Source organism: Meleagris gallopavo, chromosome Z (assembly GCF_905368555.1).
Source record: "Meleagris gallopavo chromosome Z, MGAL_WU_HG_1.1, whole genome shotgun sequence".
Lineage (NCBI taxonomy): Eukaryota > Metazoa > Chordata > Aves > Galliformes > Phasianidae > Meleagris > Meleagris gallopavo.
In genome coordinates, this window is record NC_139435.1 from 56,692,299 (window position 1) to 56,717,698 (window position 25,400).

Genomic DNA, 25,400 nt, shown 5'->3' on the forward strand with positions numbered 1-25,400 from the left:
AACTCCACCCTCACCAACTTTCCCAACATTTGATTACATGAACTAAATAGCAGACATGACAAGAAAAAATCTGTGATTTTTATGTCTTCTGGACAGAGCCAGAGGGGCTGCAATGACCATGTATCAAAACACAGGACCTCCACCAAGTGTTTTTGTTGGCAATCAGGCACAGAACAGCTAGGCCTGAAGTGATCATATAGAATCACAGAATCATAGAATGATTTGAGTTGGAAACGACATTAAAGCCCACCTAGTTCCACCCCCATGTCGTATGCAGGGCTGCCCCTCACCAGCTCAACTGCCCAGGATCCCATCTAATCTGGTTTTGAGCATCTTCAAGGATGGGGCACCGCAGCTTCTCTGGGCAGCTCTACCAGCACTTCACCACCCTCCGAGTGAAGGATTTCCATCTAATATCTAACCTAAATCTCCCCTCTTTTAGTATAAAACCATTCCTTCTTGTCTTATCAGTATGAGACTGTGTAAAAAGCCAGTCTCACTCCTATTTATAAGCTCCCTTCAAGTACTGGAAGGCTGTAACAACGTCTCCCTGGAGTTTTCTCCAGAATGAACAAAACCAGCACATCTTCAGGGCACAGGAAAATTGTTCACTCAGTAACATCATCTTCACTAACAAAGGCGAATTTGTCATAGTGTCTGACACTGAAGAACTTCTTTCTAGCTGTAGCAGAGTCGGATGTGGCTAGTTTTTCTAAAGAACTCTGCTCTTGTGTAGGAATTCTTCCACTACTGTCTCACAATAGCTCTGCAAAGAAGCCCAGCATTCATTTCCTTGTGAAAATCTCTGGTGCAGGCTGCCTATGCGACTTTCAGTGAGCAAGTCACTTCTCTTTAAAATCACTTTTGCTACTAAAACACCTAAAAATCTCATATCTAGTCTTTCACAACAGCTGCTCGTAGAACAAAAAATGGGCCCAACTGATCTTTTTGCCTTGTACATTCCTCTGTAATGGCACGGGAGACTTTTTCCAGCAGCTCTTCTTTCACATTAAAGGGAGAAAGTTCTTGCAAGGGAAAGTGCTACCTCAGCACTGAATCAAAGAACAAATGAGCAGATTTTCCTGAATGGTCAGCAATTTACACTGCTGACACATTTGAATACGTGCCTTAGTTAGACCACCTCATCTATTAGCCACTCCAGATGCAGAACATAGATGTTCACTTCACTGATTTGTAAGAAGTACTAAATTTTTTCAAATAACTTTTCTATTTATTCTAAAAGCTACATCTTCCTTCTTTAAAGAACTTTAAGAACTAATAATCCTCATCAGGCAAAATGTCAGACCCAGATGCCAGGTAATTCTTGACAAAGCAGGATGGGAAAAAAATTGTATTACCTTGCCTTTAAAGGGACTTTCACACAAAACAAGACCCCTCTGCAATAAAGGCAGCTGTTTTTTGAGCCAGCTAAACAATGGTTAGGTAGATTTATGTTGTCCGCAAAGGTGTAATTCTCACTCTCTGGCTGTCACAAATCTTTCAACCATCCTTTTTTCTCCATGAAGCAGAAGTTTTTCCAGAATGTTAAAAAATGAGAGTACACTCACCAACTGGCAAAGCTTTAGATGAATTATAATTTTCAACAACAGAAGAAGTTATCAACAGGATGACAAATCCAGCCATTCAAACAAAAGTGTACCTCTCACTTCTTGTTATAATATTCCAGCTTGCATGTTAGTAGGACTGTCAATAAATAGCATTTCTGATCTGTGGGAAGTTTTTATTTTAATTCCAAACTATAACAGCAGCTGACAATGTCAAAGAGAAAAAAAGAAATGAAGTTTAAGCCTGTATATTCCTGAGAAGTAACTGCTATAACAGCAATGGATACTTTCTTCAATTTTCTCTCTCCTTTGAAGAAATTACCATGGGAAGCTGCTTTCCACCTCTGCCCATAAGAATAGGCCTTATACAGAGGCAGGAGCTCTACCTAACCTGATCTTCATCCACAGTCTTTAGCTGAAGTCGAACAGCAGCTGAAGAGAATCTTACCCAACCCCTGCTCTAGCAGGTTGCCCAGGACCATGTCCAGGTGACTACTGAAGATCTGAAAAGAGGAAATTCCACAGCCTCTAGGTAACTCGTACAAGTGCTCTTGCCACCTGCACGGTACAGGCATGCTACCTGGTATTCCAGTTTGTGCCCATTGCTTCTTGTCCTCAATTCCACAACAAATCACCTCGAGTAATGGCAGTACAATTACTTTGATTACATTTTAGCTGTTTTGGCTATTTCTCAAGATAGTACCTAACTCACAAATGAGGATGCAGGAACATGATACACTATCTCCTTGCTTAAAAGTGGGAATATACTGAGGCAGCAGAAAATATCAGTGTTCCAAAACCACAATTCTCTTAGCCTCGGAAAATTTTCATTTTTCAGAAAATAATGAAAAAAATCCAGTAGTAGCAAACACATCCCACAGTATGTATTCGCAATGTGTCCTGTATACAGTCCTACTAAAAAAAAAAATAAAAAAAATAAAAAAAATTCACTAGGAATATATTGGAGGACAAGAAATATATAATCAAATAACAGTGTCCCAATTACACACATTTAAACAATGAAAAGCAGTGAATTTACAAAACATGTTTCTAATTTCTGTTTAATTTAACCTTAGCAAAGATCAATGAAAGAACTAGCAACAACTATGTTTAGTTGCTTTTTCCCTTCTGAAAAAAAAACGTGATTTGGGAGAAACTTGCTGACCTTGCCGGGATGTGGTGAGTGTTCTCAATCCACAATTTTAGGCATGCACAATCTATTATTTTTGGCTGGTATGCAGACAGCATTAGAGGGGGTTACAGGCTGGAACAGCCATTGCTTATTAGAACTTAGAAACATTACGAAGGCCTTCCACAACATGATCCCTTTTGTTCAGCTTGCTGATTTCTGCTAAGGTTTAAGTAAGAACACCACAAACAGTTGCTAACAGGAGGACTCAGTGTGACTACAAAACAAACGGAAGCAATGCCAAAGATGTAATCAATGTAAACAAGGAATTCACATATACAAATGCTCTTCCTTCTGTCTTAAAATCTGTGCTAAGGAGATTCATTACAACACTGCTTATTGCTACATTCTTGTTTGCAAAAGGTATAATTCAGCACTGTGATCCAATGTTAGTAATAAGAACTATTGGAAGCAAGCAAGCAATGACTCTTCACATTTTCTAGATTAAAAATGTTTCTTTTTCAAAAAAAGCAAAAATAAAAAGAAAACAAACAAACAAAACCCTTGTATATATTAGCAGGTTCCTGCACCAAAAATTCTGTTTCTTATGAGCTTAAAATTCCTGGAACCTACAACCAGAAAATCTAGAGATACCCCTCTCTCAGAAGAGTAAAAAGATTAAGTATCCACACTGCTCAGAAAAAAAGAGTCCCTGCCTCTTGCACACACTAAATTCATTAGTTAAGACTAAAAAATCTTTTTTGTGAAGTCTTTTGTGAGCATCAGTGAATTTAACATGGCCCTCATTATTTTTTACCATGTTACTGATTGTTATTATTCTTACCAGACATTATGAGTTCCATGAGAATTTTGCTTGCAATCAAGCAAGTCTTTTCTGCCCTACACACGACTCTGTTTGATAAGGAAACAAACAAAAACTGAACCCTATTTTGTGACCTTTCCAGAATCAACACACACACATACTGAATCACTTCTTGCTTCACTATAAAGCATGCAATTAATGGAGCAAATTATCAAGGCACAGGAATAAGGATCTGTACATATGACAAGCACTTTGGCTGACTTTCAGCACATCGTTCCCATGATCAGCCTGCTGAAATTAAGCTAGCTGGAGTCACACAACTCACAACGTTTGCTAAGCAGCTTGTCTTGAACAGCTCGTCTTCAAGGAAGATGCCAGAGCAAGTCTTGAAACTTTTGGACCAAGTAAATTGGTGGTGGAAATATACTCAAGATACGTTCCAGTTACACTTGAATATACTTCTCTCTTTCACCAGGCTTCAAGGAATATGGTGTGAAGTTTACAGAGAGCTGAATTTGTGAAGGAGGTAGATGCAGAGCAGCAGGAGTTGATGGTTTAAAACATGTTATGCTTCAAATCTGGCAGACAGCACAGAGACATGCAGCAATAGCGACCAAGCCATGAAGTGAGCATAGCACTTTTCAGCATACAGAAGAAATAATTAAGGGATAGCAGACTACAAACATTGGTTTGATGAAAATAAGCAGAGAGCAATTACTCACTACTTCTCTCAGGACACCTGTCAGCATTGTGCAGTTGCATACTTAACTCATCATGTTTCTGCACAGTCTCTGTGTCAGCTCTGGAGCCATAGCCAGCTGTAGATCAAAAATGATTACAGATAATGAGATCACTGCCTGTTACCAGCTGCCAGAAAACTGGAAGTACAGACCATGAAAGATCCTTTACTGCATTTGATCTTGAAGCTTCTCATAGTTGCCACTCATTGAAATGAAGGATTAATAAAGAAGGACATGGCCTAAGGATAGATGCCTTTTTTTTTTCCCTAAACAAATGGAGATAAATAGTATACTCTCAGTTTTCTACAGCCACAGCCAGCATATACCAAAACAAAAGTGATCATTTCCCAAATTCTGCTCTAACCACCATTAACTCAAAGTCAATCACAAGGTCAAGCTGCTTATTCTTCTAAGACATCCTGGCAACTTCAGCATTCTTGGGCAAAGGCATAACGCTTATGTTGCCATGCTGACTTGCTTCTGCTTATAATAACCAGTACAGTATACAGTGCTTTTGTCACCTAAACATCTGTGAAGGCCAGACTTTGTTATCAGGGAAGCAGGAACAAGAACTTAACATGTTATACGTTAGCTGGACCCTGCAGCACACTAAACCCAGTGCTATTACAAATGACTATGTTAGCAGGGGAAATGGAGTTACTTAGAGATATTGCAGAGAAACAAGACAGCCTGCGGCTCATTTACCAAACTAAGGAAAAGTAAGAATGTATTTACCATGTTTGTGAAAGAAAAGCCTGCAGAAAGTTCTTTCCCAAACTCACTCAGATGCTGCAAGGGTATTTCCCTTTTCATTATCTTTTATAGCTAACAGATCATAAAATAAATTTAAAGAGGCATGGGGGGAACTTGATCTCAGGATAGAAGAAATACATTTAATGGCCTACAGGATCCTTAAGTCTCCTGGCACTATAATCTTCAGCTATATCTTCACAAATACACAGTGGCTTAAGAGGCTGCTTCTGCCAATGAGGAAGGTACAGAAAAGAAAAACAGTGGATCCCATTCAACTTGTTACACATCTTCAGTGAGAAGAGCAAGATATTTACCCGGACACAGTAGGAAAATCAAATGTGAACAATCACATCCAACTAAAGTCAGCAACACTCTTTAAACAATTATAAACTATTTCATTGGTTTTACATTCAATAGAAGAATAAGTATTATAGCTGTGAGAAAGCAGAAGTTTTTCAAATCTTTTAAATGGCCCTACAGCAAAATCACATTATAAAGGAGAAGCGAACTTCAGGAAGTGGTTGAATTACTATGGTTTGCACAATACTATTTTCAACCCTCTGCGAGTTGTGACAGCGTGGAAATCTCTGTGTTTCCTCCAGCACCCTGCCCAGTGACAGGACACTGCACAGAGAGAAGGGTCACCCACTACTCCCATCCTGCCACATCTTTCAAAGCTCAGTGCTGCTCACCACGCTGGCCCTGTCTGAACACTGAACATGTTTGAGTCTCACCATGATACCCCAGTGGTCCTACCTCAGATCTCAATGATATTAACCAGTCCACCACAAGCCTCTGACACCATTTTACAAAAACCTGTCCTGGCACATTTGGGCCTGCTTTTCTGTCTGATCCTCCAGTACTCAGTGCAACCTGTTGGCAGGCTTGTTTCCTAACTTCTTTTCATGAATCTCAGCTGCAGTGAGACACACCCAGACCTCTGCAAAAGCAGGCCCAGGATTACAATGAATATCCAAGAAGGGAAAAAGAAAGAGCTCCTGCAAAAAGTGTAGGATGCTTGGTTTATTTCTTGATGCTAGGCATCAGAAGCAGGAACAGAATTCAGTTGCCATGGCATTTCCCACCTTCACAGTCATCTAGGCATTCTCCTATTGGAAAGCTCTGTCCCAGTCACTGCTCGCTTCCCCACATGAAATGGAGTTTCTAGAGAAATGCTCTCCTGAGGCACCCCTATTCCTTCTGCAGCATCATCCAGGGCCTTATCTGGACGCAAAGCTGAAGTGTAGTAAAAGAAAAAAAGATTACACACTGTAAGGCATCATCATAACAAATGAGTATTAGAAAGCTATCTTAAGACTGCCCATGCAGCTCAAAGATTACAAAGCAAATAATTCAAAATCCCAGATTTATCTTAGAGTAATTCCAAATATTGTGCTTCAAAAATATCTTCAGTTTCTCCATTTTTTTTTATTTCTGACAGAACTCACCAGAAGTTTCATTCTGCAGAATGAGGACAATGCATAAACTGCTCCACACAGCAGACCTCAGAACAGTCATGTGGATTTCAGCCTCCCCTGAGTTTCCTACTGGCATAGCAATTGAACATCCAGAAGCAGCTGAAATCTACAAGAAACAGCTAACAGTATGGAAGAATAAAGCAGATTACAGTCTCCACAGGTTCTTGGTGGGCAGCTCACTGGGACATGTAAATCAACTTTAGAATCTTACCTCATTGATACAGGAAGATCGCATTCTTCTGACAAAACCTGTAAGTGTTTCTAACCATAAGACACTCTACCAGGCCACTTGGCACAAAGCAAGGAGCTCCTCCAAGCCAGGAAATTAAGATTTCCATCCTGCATTACTGCTTCTCGCAAGCCAAACTTAGGAACTGCAAGGACTGTTTGTCCAGTGGTCCCTGAGGAGACAGATTGCGTAACACATAAGATGAGGGAAACTGGACCCTCATCTCTGCTCAGACCAGAAGGCGGACTCCCCTTTTTACCTCCACGGTGCTCCTACAGTACAGATATGAGGCTCTAGGGCTGTAAAAAGGAGAGGGTGTGGGTAACAGTAAAGACCCAGGAAGGGACTACCATATTAAGTTGCTCTAACCATGCACCTTATTAGAACCAGATCCACGAAAAAAAGGCAAAAGTGTTAGTAGTTGAGGCCTCACCACTGAGAGTCACTGGAGCACCCATCTGGCTCTTGGACAATGCTTCTGGAGAGTTCTGCTGTCTGTTAAGGGGCCTGCATTCATGATATCAAGAATAGACTACCATGCCTGGTAGAGTTGAGGATTACCATCCATTCCTGTTCATTCAGTTTGGGTCACATGAAGCTGCAACAAGGAGACTGTGAAGTATCAGAAGAGACTTTATGTCCCTCAGAAAAGCGTTAAAGGAATCAAGAGCACAGGCTGTATTCTCCTCTGTACTCCTGGCTGGAGACTGGGAGCTAGGTACAAGGAGGAGAATGGATCATTTAAATGAACAGCTGCATGGATATTGCCATGCTCAGTGCTTTGAGTTCTGTCATCTCACACTTCTCAGAGACCAGACATGTCAATGTCAGATGGGACGTACATGCTCAGGAAGGACATAAGTATCCTGGACAGCAAGCTGGCTGGGCTTATTAGCAGAGCTTTAAACAAGATTCAATGGGGGAAGAAGATGTACTTTTGCACAGGAAGCGCAAGAGAGCACTGTTACTTTAGGAAGCAGCAGTGGAAAACCCCAGATTTGTCCCAGAGGAATTTGGGAGGGTTCCTCTAAATAGGTAACACAGCTGAGAGCTCAAATGAAATGCTTCTACACCGATGCATGAAGCCTGGGAAACAAGAAAGAGGAGATAGAAGTCACAGTGCAGTTAGAAAACTGTGACTTCACTTCTATCACAGAGACATGGTAGGATAAATTACACAACTATACTGCAGTCAAGGGCTATAAGGTTTTCAAAAGAGACTGACAGTGAAAGAAGGGTTAAGGTGTTGCCCTCAATGTTAAGAAATAAATATATTACTGAGAGCAGCCCTTGAGAAATGGTCACAACAAGTTGACAGCTTGTTGGTAAAAAATAAGCACATCTGGTGGTTTCAGTCTATTAGAGACCTTCTGATAAAGGGGAGCCTGCCTTCTTGCTTCAGTTACAGGAAGCATCGCGCTTATAGGTTCTCACCCTGATGGGGGTTTTCAACCACACAGATGTCCTCTGGGAAAAATACATGGTTGGATGCAAGGAACCTAGCAGACTCCTTGACTGCATTGAGGATAAGTTCCTGGTCCAAGTGTTAGACAGACCAACTACAGGTAAAGCATTACCAGACCTGCTGCTCACCAGTGCAGAGGAAATCATTAAAGAAGTTGACTGGAGGCAACCTGGACTACAGTGACCGTGCTCTGTTTGTGATCTCAAGGAATTTGGGCCTGGCAAAGAGCAGGGTCAGGGCCCTGAACTTCAGAAGAGTGAAGTTCATGCTGTTTAAGGAATTATTGGATGAGATACCCTGGAAAGCTGTCCTTAGGGACAAAGGAATAGAACAGTGCTGGAAACTCTTCGTCTTTCTGAGAGCAAAAGATCCCTATCCCCCAGTGCATGAAGTCAAGCAGAGAAGGCAGGAAACCGTCATAGCTGAACAAGAATGACCTGCTGGTCAAGCTGAGGGATAAAAATGGAATGCACAGGCAGTGGAAACAGGGACCTGTGGCCTGGGAAGAGTATAGGGATGCTATCTGAACATGCAGAGGTGAGACCAGGAAAGCTATGGCACAGATGAGACTGAATTTGGCAAGGGATGTGAAAAATAACAAGAAGGGATTCTATAGGTACATTAGTCAGAAGAGAAAGGCTGAGGAGAGTGTACTCCCTCTGATAAATCTCCAAATCTACTCTCAGTAGATATGGGAAAGGCTGAGGTACTCAACAATTTCACTGTCTTGTTCTTCACTGACAGTTAGGCTGCCCACATCTATCGTGTCACTGAATCTCTAGGTGGTGTTTGGGGAAGCAAAACTGCTCCTACTGTAAGTGCAGAGCAAGTGCAAGACCATGTGACGAGATTGAATACGTACAAGTCTACAGGGTCAGACAACATGCAACCCAGGGTCCTGAAGGAACTGACTGACATGATTGCCAAGCCGCTCTCTATCATATTGAGAAAGTCATGACTGTCAGGTAAAGTGAGTCTCACCTCTCTGCCTGGAAAGATCATGGAGCAGATTCTCCTGGAAGCTATGTTAAGGCACATGTGAGACAGAGAGGTGATCTGAAACAGCTAGCATGGTCTTATCAAAGGTAGATCATACCTGACCAATCTAGTGGTCTTCTATGATAGGGTGATAGCATCAGTAGGCAAAGGAAGAGCAACTGATGTCACCCACCTGGACTTGTGCAAGGCCTTTGACATGATCTCACACCACATCCTTATCTTCGAAGTGGAGAGATTAAGATTTGAAGGCTGGACTATTTGCTGGATGAGGAATTGGTTGAATGGGCATAGAGGATAGTGGTCGACAGCCCTACATACACATATGACAAATGGTGTCCCCTGGGGTCTACCTTAGGACTGGTGCTCTTAGACATCTTTATCTACTACCTAGGCAGTGGGATTGAGTGTAACCTCAGTAAATATGCAGATAACAGTAAGCTGAGCGTTGATACACTAGACAGAAGGGATGTCATCCAAAAAAACCTGGAAAAGCTCAATAAATCAACATATTGGAACTTAATGAGAATCAACGAGGTCAAGTGGAAAATGCTGCATTTGGGTCAGGGCAACCCCAGATATGTGTACAGATCAGAGGAACTCATTGAGAGTTCTGTGGAGAAGGACTCGGGTGTCCTGATGGACAAAAACCTGTACACAAGCCAGCAGTGTGTGTCTGCAGCTTGGAAGGCCAACAGTATCCTGGGCTTTATCAAAAAAGAGGTGGCCAACAAGGAGAGGAAGGGGATTGTTCCCCTCTGCTCTGCCCTTGTGAGGCCCCATCTGGAGTACTAAATCCCCATGTACTTCCACAGTACAAGAAAAATGCAGGGCTCTTGGAATAAATCCAGAGGAGGGCCATGAAGATGATCATAGGGCTGGAACACCTCTCCTGTGAAAAAAGATTGGGATTGTTTAACTTGGAAAAGAGAAAGTCCTGGGGAGACCTTACTGTAGCCTTCCAGTATTTAAAAGGGGCTTATAAAAAGGAAGGAGACTGACTTTTTACATGATCTGATAGTGGTAGGACAAGGAAGAATGTTTTTAAACTGAAAGAAAGGAGGTTTAGGAGAATATTTTTTACCCAAAGGGCAGTGAGGCCCTGGCATAGCTGCACAGACAACTGTGGATGCCCCATCCCTGGAGGTGCTCAAGGCAAGGTTGGATGGGGCTCTAGGCAGCTGAGCTGGTGAGGAGCAGCCATGCCCATAGCATGTGGTTTGGAATTGGATGATCTTCAAAGTCACTTCCAACAAAGCCACACTGTGACTATAATAACAGCATACATAGCATAGGACAAATGAGGAAAAATGGGAAATGTTTTCTTAATACTTTTCCACTCATAGACAATCCTTTAAAACAAGTCACTTTTAAACAAAAACTAAGCATGAGAAATAGATAAAAAAGTAAGTTTCCCAGTTTTTGCAGAAAGTCTTATGACCCAGACGAAATAAGTCAAATAAAGTGCTGTTTCCTACTATCCCTCATGACTACACTCATCATGTTGTTTTGTTGCTGTTGTTTTTCAATTTAATAAAATTAGAAGAGAGAAGAAACACATTGCACAGCAATAAATGGGCTTATTTTTCTTACAAATAATTACAGACAATTCATATGTAATTTAGTTTAAAATGTGCTTTTTGAAAATTATTCTTTCACATGCTTATGTTGTCTTCAGGAGCTTTTTCACATCTCAATTTTTTTCATGAGCTCCTCCAAACTGGCTACTTAAGTCACAGAGCATTAGATTAAAAAAAAAGAAGAAATTGCTCTCTACAAAACCCAAAGAAACATCTTGGGGCTAAAATTACACATGACATAAAATGAGCAAGCAAGCAATAAACAACTGCAATATTGTCATCAAAATTGACATAAGACTTAAAAGAAATCAAGAACAACTTCTGTGAATCATAATGAAAGATCTTAGTTCAATAGCTACAAACTGTATGCAGAAGATCCAACGTGAAGCTCATGACGACAGTGATATATATGCAAAGATCCCAGACATTCTGCATCTTCAAGTCTTAAAGTACTTTAAAGGTAATTAAGCATCATTATGTGCTAAAGTCTGTGGTTTGACAACTGTTTTATGACTTCATGGGAAAAAGTTAGAGGAACAGCTGTCCAAAGCATTCTGTGCAAGAAATGCTGACTACCCAGACAGTATGTTACAGTTGATGTCATTTTTCCTCAATAGTAACTATAACCCAATTGAAAAGTTAAATAAATTGCAGTAAAGATAAATTAAGTGAGATTCAGATAAATTTGCAAGCAGCATTCACAGAGGATAGAAAAGTGGGCATTTAAGAAAGACGTATTACCACACACAATTTAGAAAAAATTAAAAAAAAAGCATAATTAAGAAAACACACCTGCACTAGTAAAGTCAGGGGAAAAAAGTAATCCATATCTTTTCATTTTCTATAAATGTACAACTTACTGAGGACTGCAGTGTGGAGAGCCTGCTGTCCTGATAACTCCCTACCAAGTAACACCACAGGAGAGGAGCCTACACTGCCATCCCAACAGAGGTAGGCTCTGGGATTGTGGCACGGATGTCTGGCAACTGTAGTCTGACCTCTGATAGGCAACAGACTGAGCAAGTTTTGTTCTGTGAGATGACAGGTTAATTCCTCAGCATCCCCAAATCTCTGGGGTGGGAGTGTGAAGTACTGTGATGTAACCAAATCACCTCTGCAGATGCTGTCCCAGGTGTCCAGAACTGAAGCAAGAATACAGAGAGCAGAGATGCTGCAACCTGAAATGATTGTGCTATAACCAAAACAAAAGTAGTATTTAAAGCTTTTCTGTTTTTTAATATGCTTTTGAATACCATTTATGCAACAGCACAAATGTCACTGCACAGAAGTCTTCATGGCACATTTGCAAATAATAACATCAACTTTATTTGTACCATTTACAGCATCCTGTATATCCATGGATAGAAGGAATGAAGGCAAGTTTCAGAGAGAAGAAACTGAAAACTCAGAAATCATAATACAGAGTTTAGTTACATGAGGGGCATAGCCAGTTAGTCCCCTGTAGAAATTTATGAAGGAAATGTTTCACATGACATAATAATATCACAAGACTGTATGAAAGTCAGTGATTAGGGAGGGAAGAATGTCTCTGAAAATTTCACAGGAAAAACCAAGGGAAAAAGTAAAAGTACTGTTTAAAGATAAAGGGGGACAACTTTGCAAATGTTCTAAAAGAAATTACCAAAAAAGAATTTTGATAAAGGAGGAACTGGAAAAAGCACAAAGTATATCTGGCATGACATAAAGATTATAACAATTTCTGAGACAATCACACATCACAAGATCTAACCTTCCACATCTGAAGGTAAGTAAGATCTTTTAAAAGTTAACATTTACAAGGACCAGAAGCTGCAGATGTTATTCACAGGAGAAAAAGAGGAGCAAAAAGAAAAGTTGAGATAACTGCCTAACCCCTGAGCTGAACTCTGTTCACAGAAGTCTCTTTTTTCATCCTAGAAGACAGTTTCACTCAAACTACATCAGCTTAGCAAATCACTTTGCTTGACATCCCACTTACTCCACCACCTGATATGTTATGGTAAGTCAGCAAGGGACTCTTCTCAGAGGAAGGTTTACCAGGAACTAAGAGAACAGCTGTCTTCTTTGAGTGCTATGACAAAAACTGAACCACGGCAAAGAAATTTCCTGAGTGTTCTTGGGAGCTCTCACTTCAGGCACTATTACTTTAACTGCTCAATTTTCTTTCTTTTTTTCTTAACCCCAAATGTGCCAGAGTAATTTGATATAATGGCAAGGTATACTGTCACGTCCAACACTAGTAACAAAATGTCTATTTCTCTCACTGCTGCACACTTCTTTCACTTATTTCATTCATCCTTCTTTCAGCCTGGATATTAATAATAGCTCAAGGCATACTTCCAAATAACACAAAATTAATAACAGGAAGGTAAACATTCAGCCAGTGGCCTAGATGAACTTGCATACTAATGATAAGCTACATCTCACTGAAGGCTTCTTTTTAATAGAAGGTATTAATATTATTCCAATTGGACACTACAGTCTTCGTATCTAGCAGGTGACTGAATACTCACTCATTTCTTAAGTTGGACAGTGAGTAGGCATCGTGGGTCAGAATGCTCTGAACTGCAGGAGAGGCTCACTGGAGAAACAAGAAGGACGTGGTCATGACATGTATGATGTGCAGCAGCACTCTGAGGCAGCACCCTGCTTTTCTTCTCCTACCACCTCAGCTGCAGTTGTGAGATATGAACTCTGCCTCCAGTATTTCTACCTCTTCAGAAGCCCTCAAGGGCTCGGCCCATCCCCTTTCATGACACCACGCCAATTAGAAGACAACATACTCATGAGCACATTGTCATTACGCATTTACCTGTCTCTGAAAACCAAAGCTTCCAGAGCAGGAAGACTGCCCACTGTGTGTCACTGCCACATTCTATTACATTCAGGAGATTTTTCCACAATAGCATCGCTTAAACCTTATTTAAGAAACTTACATAGCTCTCAGGATAATTACTGCATGGAAATGATTCTTTTGTTCTCTCTTTAAAAGAGAAACAAAGCAGACTTAAGATGTACTTTTTGGTATTGCTAATTTCAGAGAAGACATAAGCTGTTTTAAATAGGGGGCAGAAGACAAACTTCCAAAGCAAGGTAGAAAAACCCAAGCTGAAGTAAGAGTACAGGACACAACTAGAAGCATCTCTTACAAAACCCACTGCACTTGAGCAAGCATCTGAAGATCCAGTCTCCATTCAGCTCCAGTGAAGCTACAACTTTGTACACTCTGGTTTGATGGTGAGGTTATCTACTGAGATGTTTCTGGCATTCCAGCAGTAGTATCCATAGGGGACACATTCCCAGAAAGTGGGTGAAAGATGGATCAGCAGACTTTCAAGTCATTGTGAAGACGGAGTAAGGGGATGATATAAAGGCTTCCTAATTAATTCACGGCAATAAAAATCAAGGATGTTTCAAGAAAATTGGCTACATGCCATTTTAACAAGGAGAACTGGTTTAAGTTATTACATAAGGAAAGCAAGGAGAGGGCCAAAAGCCATATTGAAAGAGATAGAAGTGGGAACAAAAGATAGCACCATAGAAAAGGAGCAAGGGAGCCACCTTCGCCACACAGATCTGCCACCCTGGCCAGGCAAAGCTTCCACATTTCCAGAACATCCTCAGGCCATGTTCTGCTCAGGAGCTGGCGGTATGGGGAATGCAGGAGGTTTAACTGAGCCAGTCCCACAGAGACACACCAACATGCAAAACAAAGTGGGCAGAGCTGTTCCTCGAAGAAGCATTTGTGCTCACCTCTCTAGCATGGTTCTGCAATATCAGACAGATTTAAAAGCTTCAGTGTAATTCTTGCTTTCTAGCCTATAAAGGTCAGACATAACCTGGGGTCAACACAAAAGACAGATAACAACTGGGAGTTTTTAAAGGACTTAAAACATGGAGTGGAGAGGAAATAAAATGACAGACAAAATCCCATTCCAAGAGACAAACAAGGATGAAAATAAATCCAGCTACACTTGTGGACCAAAATCTTCCTCTTTCTTCTTCTTCTTAAACGGAGACAGCCTCTTTGCTTTGGTTAGAATTTGCAGATAAACATTCAAAATTAGCAGAAAAGCTAAGAAAAGCTACAGAGCAAGACTGAAGATGCCTTACATTCAACGTCTGCTAGTAGTTTCAGAGGTACATTCTCAGGAGCCTGTAATTCAAAACACAAAACAGGAATGAAATAAGCTGGGAGAAAAGATAATATACAGATTTGCACTTTTCAGCTTTCAGATGAGAGATGGTCTAATATCAGTTCAAGAGCATCACTCAGAAGTTAGTAAAAGAAAAGTTACTCAGCATGCCTCAAAAAAAAGTGCAGTCCACAGAACACGACATGTTTAACACAATTTCCATGAAAAGGTGTTCCTGAAGCTAGAACAGGGGAAAAAGAATTACTTGGTTTATGCTTCACTTGCATCCAGCTCTCAAGCATTTACTGTGGACCACGAGAAGCAAAAGGGTTCAGCCTAGATTGATTAAGGAACTAGCTCGTATCTGACAATGTAAGAACAATTTTTCTCCAAAACACTGTTTGATTTCAACAAACATCCCTTCAGACACAGGTTCCAGGTCTTGCACAGGGCTCAGTACTTGTATGTTGCCCCAGCACAAGCGAGGGGCAGAGCAGGACATCACCACTGTAACTAACAGCAACTCCTCTCAGGACATAAAGCTCATTAACAGATACTGTGTAGCTTATTGGGCATAAGTAGTTTATCACTGATGAAGTTCTATCACACACTGACAGGTGCCTGAGCAGGGAAGCAAAAATGTTCTGGCATGAGATCAGACAAAATCTACATAGCGCTTGCTCCCTGCTCTCTGAGAGGTTGGCCTAATTATCAGTTCTTCTTTCACACTTTCTTTTGCTGCATTTTGCAAAAGAAAGCTTCTCTAAGAATGACAGCGATTTAGGTAAAAACATTTTGACCTAGGAAGGAATAAAGTGTGACACATTATTTTATGGTTTGGGAGCAAGGTAGCAAGCCCATGACTTTCCTGGAATACAACCAAGTGCCATATTTGCTTAAATTGTTTAACACTCAGTACATGACAGATTCTTCTGTGTTCAGGTACGTGGGAACTAAAACTAGAAAAAAAAAAAAGCAGCAGACATAGTTAAGTCTGGAGAAAATTAGTAGAGAATAACACAATGAAGAAAAAGATTAGGTAGACCTTTTGCAAGTGACATTTTTGTTTTCACACCTCAAGTCAACTAGAGGGGATGAATATTAAGAGGAGTTGGACTCTTAGGAATGGACTCTCAGGAGCACAGCTAGGAGCAAGGATGTCAGTACCAAGGGAACAGCCAAGGATATGTAGAGACAAGACTATGCATGAAGAAAAAGGGAACTGGAGGTTTTCACACCACTTTCCAGACACAAGCTCAACCTGGGGACCCTCTCATATTAAAAGATTCCCCCTTTTGCCAACAGTGGGATTTTACAAATTTAAAGCATTCTTTCACCAGAGCCCAACACAAAGCAGCAATTAAAGCGCTCCCCAGTACTGGAAGTATCACGGAAGACATCAGAAGCATTAGAATGCCCCACTTAATGCCCCTAATGGTCCTACATCAAGATTTTCTCTTCTCAAGAGCGACTTTAGAAGAGAAAAGCACAATCTAGCTTTTGCAATTCAAGTACTATCATTATCCTGCTTTAATAATACATCTAATGTTAATTCTCTTAGAGCGAAATGACTAAGCTATACTCTGGATTTCTGCACACAGATTCCCACTTGTCTAACTGCCAATGTTTTCCACATTATTTTCGTAACAGGAACAGCTCTCTTATGATGGGAAACTCTCCCAATTTTAACAGGAAATTGTTTCCATCCACTACTGGCAGTCATACTACACAGCTTCTGAGAGTGTACTCTAAGATGAAAATAAATGTAATGCTAAAATGATATTAATGAGAAGCTTCACCAGGAAAACAAACAAAAACAACAAAACCCACAAAAAAAAAAAAAGTGTGGTCAGATGTTTGGTTTTGTATGACAAGGTGAATATAATTATGTGAATTGATGACGTGCTGTTGGGCGATATGATTAATTTAGGTTTCCTGCTTTTTACTTGTAAGATAAAGAAATCTATTTGATTTTTATCATATGCTTTGAGAACAGCTTACATCATATTCACCTATCAAACATGAGGCAAAAAGCACCTAAAATACGTATATGCCTACACTAGGCACAAGAGGAAGCACAGAGATACCTGAGCAAACCACATGAAACCCTGCAACAATTATACTCAACATCCAAGGCTGATATCTGCCAGCTTGTGGTTTGCTGCACTGTTGGGGTGAGGCAGGAAGGATCACTATCTGCACAGCTATGGGGCTCCAGCCTCAGCCTTCTGAACAACGAGGCTTACTGAAACAGCAGGCACAGACACAGACTCTTTGATTCATGCACAAACTGAATCACATGAATGAAGGTATAATTCAGAGAAACATTATCTGCACATTGAGATCATTCCATCTGTGCAGTAATTTTAAACACTGTTTTTCATTCACTTTGCATTCCCATAGAGCTGCAAGGAATTGCTGACAATTACTCTCTCTCTTTCTCTCCCAAGTATACATCCATTCATCACTGATGCTATCTCTATCTGTACTATCTCTACATAGTGAATAAATACATATTTCCCTACCACACAAAATACAAACAAGTGTCATTAACGTTTTTCCAAAATTCTAATTTACTTTGTAAGTCTGTGTGAAATGTAATCTGTATATGCTAACGGCACCCTGAAGACTACACAAAGGCACTACTAGTTACAGCAGATCATCTTTCAGATTATTAAAAAACACATTTCTATATTCAACTTTGTAGTAGTTATCAACCCTTCTCTGTTACTCAGGGCCTCTCACAATTTACTCAGTAGGTCCCACAGACAAAGGGGGCAAAAACAAATGCTGCCTAGCAGTCATCAGGCAGATTGACAACTGGTTGCAAGGTCTTTGCTTCATTTCTTGATCACATTCTAGGGCAGTGGTAACACTGAGGGAAATACTTCCAGCGTGCCCCACATATCACAGGTATGCATCAGTAAGAATGCCCTGTGAACCAGACAAAAGATTTACCTCAGTTAACACCTAATGTCACCTAATGTCAGTGTTCATCCTGCTTAGGACAGGTGGACAGAAGCTGGGGTGATAATGCGCAGCTTCTTCTGCTGCTCCAGCTGCAGCTTAAGTGAGCACAAATTTAGAACCTTAGAAACTGGTTTAATTTTCATGACAATCTTTACACTATTTCCAGATGGTTAATAAAGGGGCAGACACGTGATTCAGAGTTTAACAACACAAACTACAGAAAATGCACACAAAAGAAGACAAATGTTTTACTAACTCTAACAAGACCAAAGTTGGCCTTAGCTACCTTAATGCAACTGATTTCAGTCAAACATTCCAAGATTAAAAGAAGCAAAAAAAACAAAAACAAAACACAACTCTGGCAGCACATCCTGATTTCACCTTCTTCCTCTGTTTTCCTCAAAGGTCCCATCCCAGAGCCTCATGCTCAGTCTGAAGAAAGAGACTGCCTAATATTGAAATGGATGCAGACAGTGTTCTTTACTCTGAAGACAGTCCATCATCACAGTAATAGCCTCCTGGAGGAATCAGTTACCTTAGATCTTACGAAAACACCTCACACCATTGGACTCATTTCAGTGAAAAATGTACTTCATAAAGTTTTCTTGAAAAGATACTAATATCTTGGATAAGCTATGATATGACTTCACATGGCTTGAAACAGTGGCAGATTTTCACCATAGCACACAACATCAGTGTTACCTAAAGCAACCGCAGCAGATCCTTACAAAAGCAAAAGGTCTTAACCATTCCTTTCTGCTTTGCAAACCACATGTTCCCTGAAAAGGACTACTTCCTTACAAACCCAAGGATAGAAGCCATTTCCCGTTCCTCCTCATTCAGAAATGCCACACACACTTCTAGAGACACAGTTTCACTGATGAGCAAAGATTATTATTCTCAGCTCTTGCCAGCAATCTGAGTGACCTGTGTTCGGACATGAAAACCCGTAACAAAGCTCCTTCTGTCCTCCAGATGGACATGACTTTTGCATGAAGTTTATTCTGAATATCACAGCTCTAAGCATTTGACAACAAGACAGCGACTGGCTAGGGCTAATTCACTTAAAAGGTTGTTAGAAAATGCACACAGAAATCCATGCGCTGCATTTACAGTAAAATAGACAAAGTGCAGCAATTTTGCCAAGTGACAGAACAGCAGGTCACTCAGTAGATTTTATTGCAAATCATATATCAGACTGAACACTACCATTTGCATTCCATGTATAAAGCCAGATTATTGCTTTGTAAGACTTGCAGGAGGCTTTTGTCTGTTGTGTGAAAAACAAAAACAGAAAAGCTTTCTGTAAGCCTGGGGAAAAGTTAAAATTCTCAAATCCCCCAAGCCATAAGCAAAAGTCATGATATCCCAATCTTCAAGGATCTGTCAAACTTCAAACAGTTTTGGTTTGGCATTTCTTTTTGAATGTGGTTATTTCATTTTCCTTACAGTTCCAGATTTTCCCACCCATGGCAAATTCACATCTATATAAAAATCCTAAGATTTCCGGCTAGTAGCTAATCTAAAGAGCCTCAGTAGGATTCACAGTCTTTTTCTACATTCTTCTGAGTATACAAATGTATTTAAAATAAGGGTTGCTGTGCAGCTCACTTTCCATTTCAGATGTAAGCACAGCATGAGGAGGCCAGAAACACCTCCCTTTGGGATCAACTACATTACCCTTTTTACCTGTACAGCTTCTTTAGGAAGCAAACGGCATAAATCATCATTCAATAATCACACACAACACAATAAACTCGGCTTTTCATATATCTCATCTAGCCCCAGGACACCCCATGGAAGTTAGCTGTGTTTCCTTCAGCATCTGTCTTAGAGTTGTTTCAAAATTATGAGCTTAAATTCCTTGTGCAGTCAACAAAGAGAAGAGCACATATAGACAGACAAGGTTTGCCTGCACTGGTTGTCATAATTCCAATCTCTCTACTACAGGCCACAATAAAGCACTGCACACGACAACCCTTATTCTGCACACTTCAGTTTCCACAGCTTTTATTATTTGCCATTCTGCATAAGGGAGCTGTACTCACACTACGGAATTTTCTTCATATCTCCTAATACAGTATGGGGCTACGGAAATACTCAGCTCACTTTTCTTTCTAATGGGTTTCTCACTGTTTCCTTCTCTGCAGTTGCTGGTCCTGATCTGCTCATATTTTCAACTCTCTAGTTAGCTATGTAGCTCATTTTCCTCGCTAATTATCACTCACTCTCACTCTGTTCCATCATGTATCCCCAAGCCCCATCACACTCTTACCTTTCTCAAGTACACAAGACCCAGCTCTCCCAAATACTCCCATTACCATAGCTCCTTGTGCGCCAACTGATACTGATGGTAACATCTGAAAGCAAAAGCAGCAACACAGATGCACGTCAGCCAGTACCTGTGACATATCTGCATAGCTCAGTAGTTTTCAGTTGTACATCTAGCAGCTTAACAGCAAAAATACCAACTTTAGCTCAAACTCTACTAGACACAGGAAGACTTCAATCATACGAGAAAGTTACTGCAATTTTACTCAATCAATACCGTTATTCTGAGTGACTAATTCCTTCTGATTGGGACTGCTGTTACATCTACACGACTGAACACATTACCTCTTTTGTTTTTAATGAGGGCATAACAAAGAGCTCAAACATTTAGGTGCAGTGCACATACACAGATTTAAAAACTTACATACAGTGCTCTTTTAAGCATAGTTGAGTCAGAGCAAAAATCTCATGAAGTAGTGTGCAGAACAGAAAAAGAAATAGCTCCTTAGCCAAGTCAACCAGCCTCAGCAGCAACTCATCACACAGCAGAATTGGATATTGCATACAGTTTCATAAATACTGACAATGCAGTGAGCACACAAATCTGGGATGCCGCAAAGCCCAGTTTCCTCCCTAGCAGTACCTCTTTTCACAATTTACATAATGCAGTGATGCAGGGAAGTAACAACCGATAAACCGTAAGATCTTTAAGAGATGACTTTTTTATACACTGGAGTGAGTGAGTTTGGGTGCCTACCTATGGGCATTCCTGCACGCACAGGGTGTGTGTCTGCACTAGCAAATGAACAACTGAAAAGATGCGAGGCAAAAAAAAAAAAAAAAAAAGGTTAGAACTTAAGATGCTGTGAATGTTTTGAACTCCCAACCCTTCCTCAAGAGCATCCATACACTAATAACAATAATAACAGCAAGGAGAAAAAACAGAATTTTGAACAGAAAAGTATATTTAAAGGAGAATTTGAATGGGTAACAACAGTGTGACTTGTAAGACGTCCATCTTTTTTCAGAGCACTACCATTTACTCACAGTAGCTCCTACTTCAAAAGCCTTAGAGTAATATCCAAGCCAGAGGAGACTTTCTAGTAGGTCCCCTGGTGTAATGCAGTTCAGCCACTGGACTTCTAGAAATCTACAGGAAATATCTCTCCTGCCTCTGCCTTCCTCTCTCCAAGTATAGACCTCACGGTGCATAAGAACATACACCTCCGTTAATGTAGTTAAATCAACACTGATAGATGACTGATCAACACTATTTTCATGACGTTTGACTTGAAAAGTGAGTGTTCTTGGTTATGAGGAGAATTATGTCTGCTCTTCTGGGGACAGCAGAGCAAATCCAATCCTGAAAATCTGCCTACATCTGTTCTGTTTCACAGTGTTTTCTGGAAGGAGACATCTGCATTGCATGGGAAAGGGAGTAAAACAAGAACTTCAGTTCTCACTACACAATATGCCACATCCAGAGCAAAATGCCAGGAGTTCAGACACAATCAGACATCAAATTGCTACATTTCCTTTTAACATATATACTCAACAAAATCAACTTCCCCTTCTTTTCGCAATACATATATTCATAACCGTACAGTTTCTTTCACATACAAAAATATTCTATATTGACATCATAAATACAAAGTTTTAAGTCCAGATTTGCCAGAGTTTTAGTACAAACTGCTCACAGAGACTCCAAGCAGTTGCAGCAACATGGTCTTTTGTTTACCAGAACTCAGAATCACATTCAGGAATGCGTCTCCCAGAGATGGTTTTTCAGTCTTAGCCTGCTAACTATACTTTCCGTCAGTATCTCAGGACAGCCTTGAAAAAGCAGACATCCACAGATGTGGATTTTCCCACTGCTACACCATAAGTCTCCCATGCCCATGCTGCTTCTACTGTGATACAGAATGATGGATATAGTAGTCAGCAACAGGTGTGGCTCAGCCCACCAAAGCATTTTTATTAAAATTTGAAATTTGTTCAAATTTAGCAGTAGCCTTTAGAAGGAGAAGCTTAATTAAATAAGGAAGGAGCAGAAGCCAGAAAGAAAGCCCAGAAAGCCCGGAAAGCCAGGATATCAACTCAGGTAACACTATGACTTGTCATTTTTGGACACAAGTGGCACCAAAGCCACAACAGAAGAAGTCAGGCAAAGCAAGATAAACAAAAACAAACTAACAAAAACTCAACAAATATTTGAACTCATAAGTTCATCATCACAGGGGCGGCAGGATGAGGAAGCTTGAGCATTCTAAAAAGGTTCCACATGCTCCCAGAATGGCTGGAAATTTATTCTCAACACAAAACGTAGCCATTAGCAACTTCAAATTTTGAACACTTATGAGCTGGCATTCCACACACAAGAACAGAGAAGCATTCCTTGAGCAGTGAAGCTTCAGGTATACCATGTCCATAACTTGACAGCACTGGTGTTAACAGGTCAAGATGTTCTCATCAGAGGCTTATCCTGTTTCTCAGAACAGGATGAACTCTCCCAGTCTGAGCAATTCAAAGCCACATTCTTCTTTGAGAAGTGCATATTTGTCACTTTAGCTACAATCATTAAATTAACATCATGAAACTTTATAGAACTGACAAAACCTACAGAGTTACTCCAAAGATGCCAGACATTTCCAAAGGTTCTAGGCAGAGAGGTTCAACAATATCAGCCTAACTGCAGTAAGCATTAACTGCATCTAAGGACTTGCACTTATGACTGTTTACAGTGTACGTAAAAACTTCACTGGTTATCCTAGAACTTCAAAGTTAAAAACAGTTGACTGGAAAGCCATTTTGATATCTCTTCATTTGACTATTCTCCTAAACTTGCACAGATGTAAAAGGTCTTCAAAACTCAGACAAAGTGCTTTGAAAGCAAAGCTTGTCTTGTACAATGCTACAATGATTTATTGTCTTGTTTTCTGATGCAGTAAATAAGACATATTTGCCACTACCCTGTTTGTCACCACTATACTTGAAAAAGGCCAGAAGGGTAAAGCAGCAGAAGAGAAAGAAACACGAAGTTAAGGAAGAACTAAGCTGTCTGGAATGTAGTTCCTCTCAGCCACAAACAAAAAACATATTATCCAAAAGATGCATCAAAACAAACAAAAATCTGACAGAGAAACACAATTTAGAAGAAAATCTGTAGTATAAATGGCAGAAGTCTTTGCTTTAAAATGCTTTAAGATCACTTTTGCCCCAGCCTAGAGACTGAAGAACTCCACAAAATGTTGGTTTCCCCTTTTGGCCTCACTTACCCTTGCCACACAGCCTCTGTGCAGCTGGTGAACAAGAGACACAGTTGGCCGTGCAGCTAATCCACATTAAACAATCCATAACAATATGGGCAACTATAACTTTTTCAATTCTATTCAACACTGATGTTCTCAGAGTGATCTTGAGACAAAATTAGTTGTTATATGAGTAGCTGAACCAACAAAGCCTGGTTTCCATGGATTTTTGTTCTTTATTTTTGTGCTCTCATTCCACAGTAACTCAGCTTCTCCCTAAGTCCTTGCAATTCTTTGCAATCTCCTCAGCTTCCCCTGTCCTGAAGCTCCCACTCCTGTCTGGAAGCAAATCACAGGCCTGCTGCCTGCTGTAGGCCTGATGGGATGGCACTGCTGCCCATCACAGTGCAGCGGAACAGTATTTCATAAGCCACTTGACCACTAACTTCTTACAAGTTTTGTGAAGGTTTGGAAGTCTCCACCAAAGAACTTGAGTGGGTATTTACACAGAAACGGGACTAAAAGAGCAATCATGACAGCTTTATACTGAAAGACCTCTCTATACGTACATGAGAGAGCAGCCAGCAGAGGTCACATACCAGAATTTTTGCTCTTTGCTCCATTTCTGCTGTGCTCCTGTGTGTGTTACTGACAGAATTGTTCATGCCATGTTCCCTCAAAAAACACTATGGATGATTTGTGTGCCAGTAGAGTCACTACATCACAAATAATGATTATGTAAAGGCTAATAGGTGAATACAAATAGATGAATAGCAAATTACTTCTACACATTTTATTTTTCATTGATTTCACTCGTACACCTTGAAAACAACAAAAATTCCCCATGTTCCATTACTAAGTAACAAATCTCTATTCATTTAGCTGACACCTTCTGAGAAAGTGTACCCAAGTATGACAGTGAAGACCAACCTCAACCTCCCCTACACCAATAACAGTAAACAAAATAAGAGAGGTTCATGCTTTTGTCAGTGAGAAGAAAACAGACGTTTGTACATAAACCAGAAAGCTCTGCTTTCAGCAATGATTTAAATACAAACAGCTATTTATGCTTTACTCAACAGCATTTATATCCAGATCAGTTTTGGTTGTGGTTTTTTTGTTTGTTTTTTGTTTTTTTTTTTGAGCGTGCCGGAAAGAAGCATGCCAGCCTCTCATCCTGCCAGTTTGCAGGAGTCTGGTCCCTCTTTCCTGTCTTCCCTTGAGCAAAGCCGCTTAGATCTCCCCTGAGACATCTTTCCTCCAGTCTGAATGAACCTAGTTCCCCCTTCCTCCCCTCTTAAGTCACATGCTACAGCCTCTACATTACCTTGGGGTCCCCAAGTGAGTTCACCCCACACAGCCAATATCTGCCTTTCAGCACAGCAGCTTCCTACTTGTTCAGCCCCTTCAGGACCATTTCCTTGGAGTTACTCAACTCCTCTGCAAGACTTCACACTTGCTTTCATTGATTGCCACGAGGTTCCCATTTCTCCAGCGAGTAAAGTTGCCTCTGAGTATCACACCTGTCCTCCAGCACAATGACTGTGGCCCCCACAGCTTGGTGTCATCTTTGCCCAGAGAAATTGTGGGCACCCCATTCCCGGAGGTGTTCAAGATCAGGCTGGATGGGGCCCTGGCAATCTACAGCAGGGGAGTCAAAATAGTTGGTCTTCAAGGTCCCTTCCAATCCAAATCGTTTTGTGACTCTAAAATCTGTGAACTAGCTAGAGGACTGCTGTACCATCAGAGACCTGTGTTGCTCAATAATGGGAGGGTTTTTTTTCAATTCTGTAAGTGACTCCATACTAGTCACTGTTGTTACATCACTTCTATAATATTTACCCTTCTTATAACTCTTCCCTAACTCTTCATATTCACTATCTCCCTTTTAATAAAAACAGCTAAAATACAGCAAGTCCTTTAATTTATTCTTCCTTACTGCTGAAATCCTTCCTTATTATCACTTTTGGTAGCATACTGTGGAAAAGAAGGATTAAAAAAAGCAAAAGAAAAGGAA

General features: G+C 40.5%; 1 protein-coding gene across 4 annotated transcripts in view; it reads right to left on the bottom strand.

Annotated features, from left to right (window-relative positions):
• Positions 1–25,400, bottom strand: part of RNF38 (ring finger protein 38) — a 95,166-nt gene that overhangs the window by 61,927 nt on the left and 7,839 nt on the right. The window contains exon 2 of one of the 4 annotated variants that reach the window (XM_085212712.1): positions 20,186–20,224. The exons of 2 other annotated variants lie outside the window; for them this stretch is intronic. In XM_085212712.1, coding sequence (XP_085068838.1) covers positions 20,186–20,224 — 39 coding nt within the window. Of the gene's footprint in view, positions 1–4,239; positions 4,295–20,185; positions 20,225–25,400 lie in introns of those variants that run through there. One more of the 4 variants, XM_085212716.1, reaches the window with a different exon arrangement.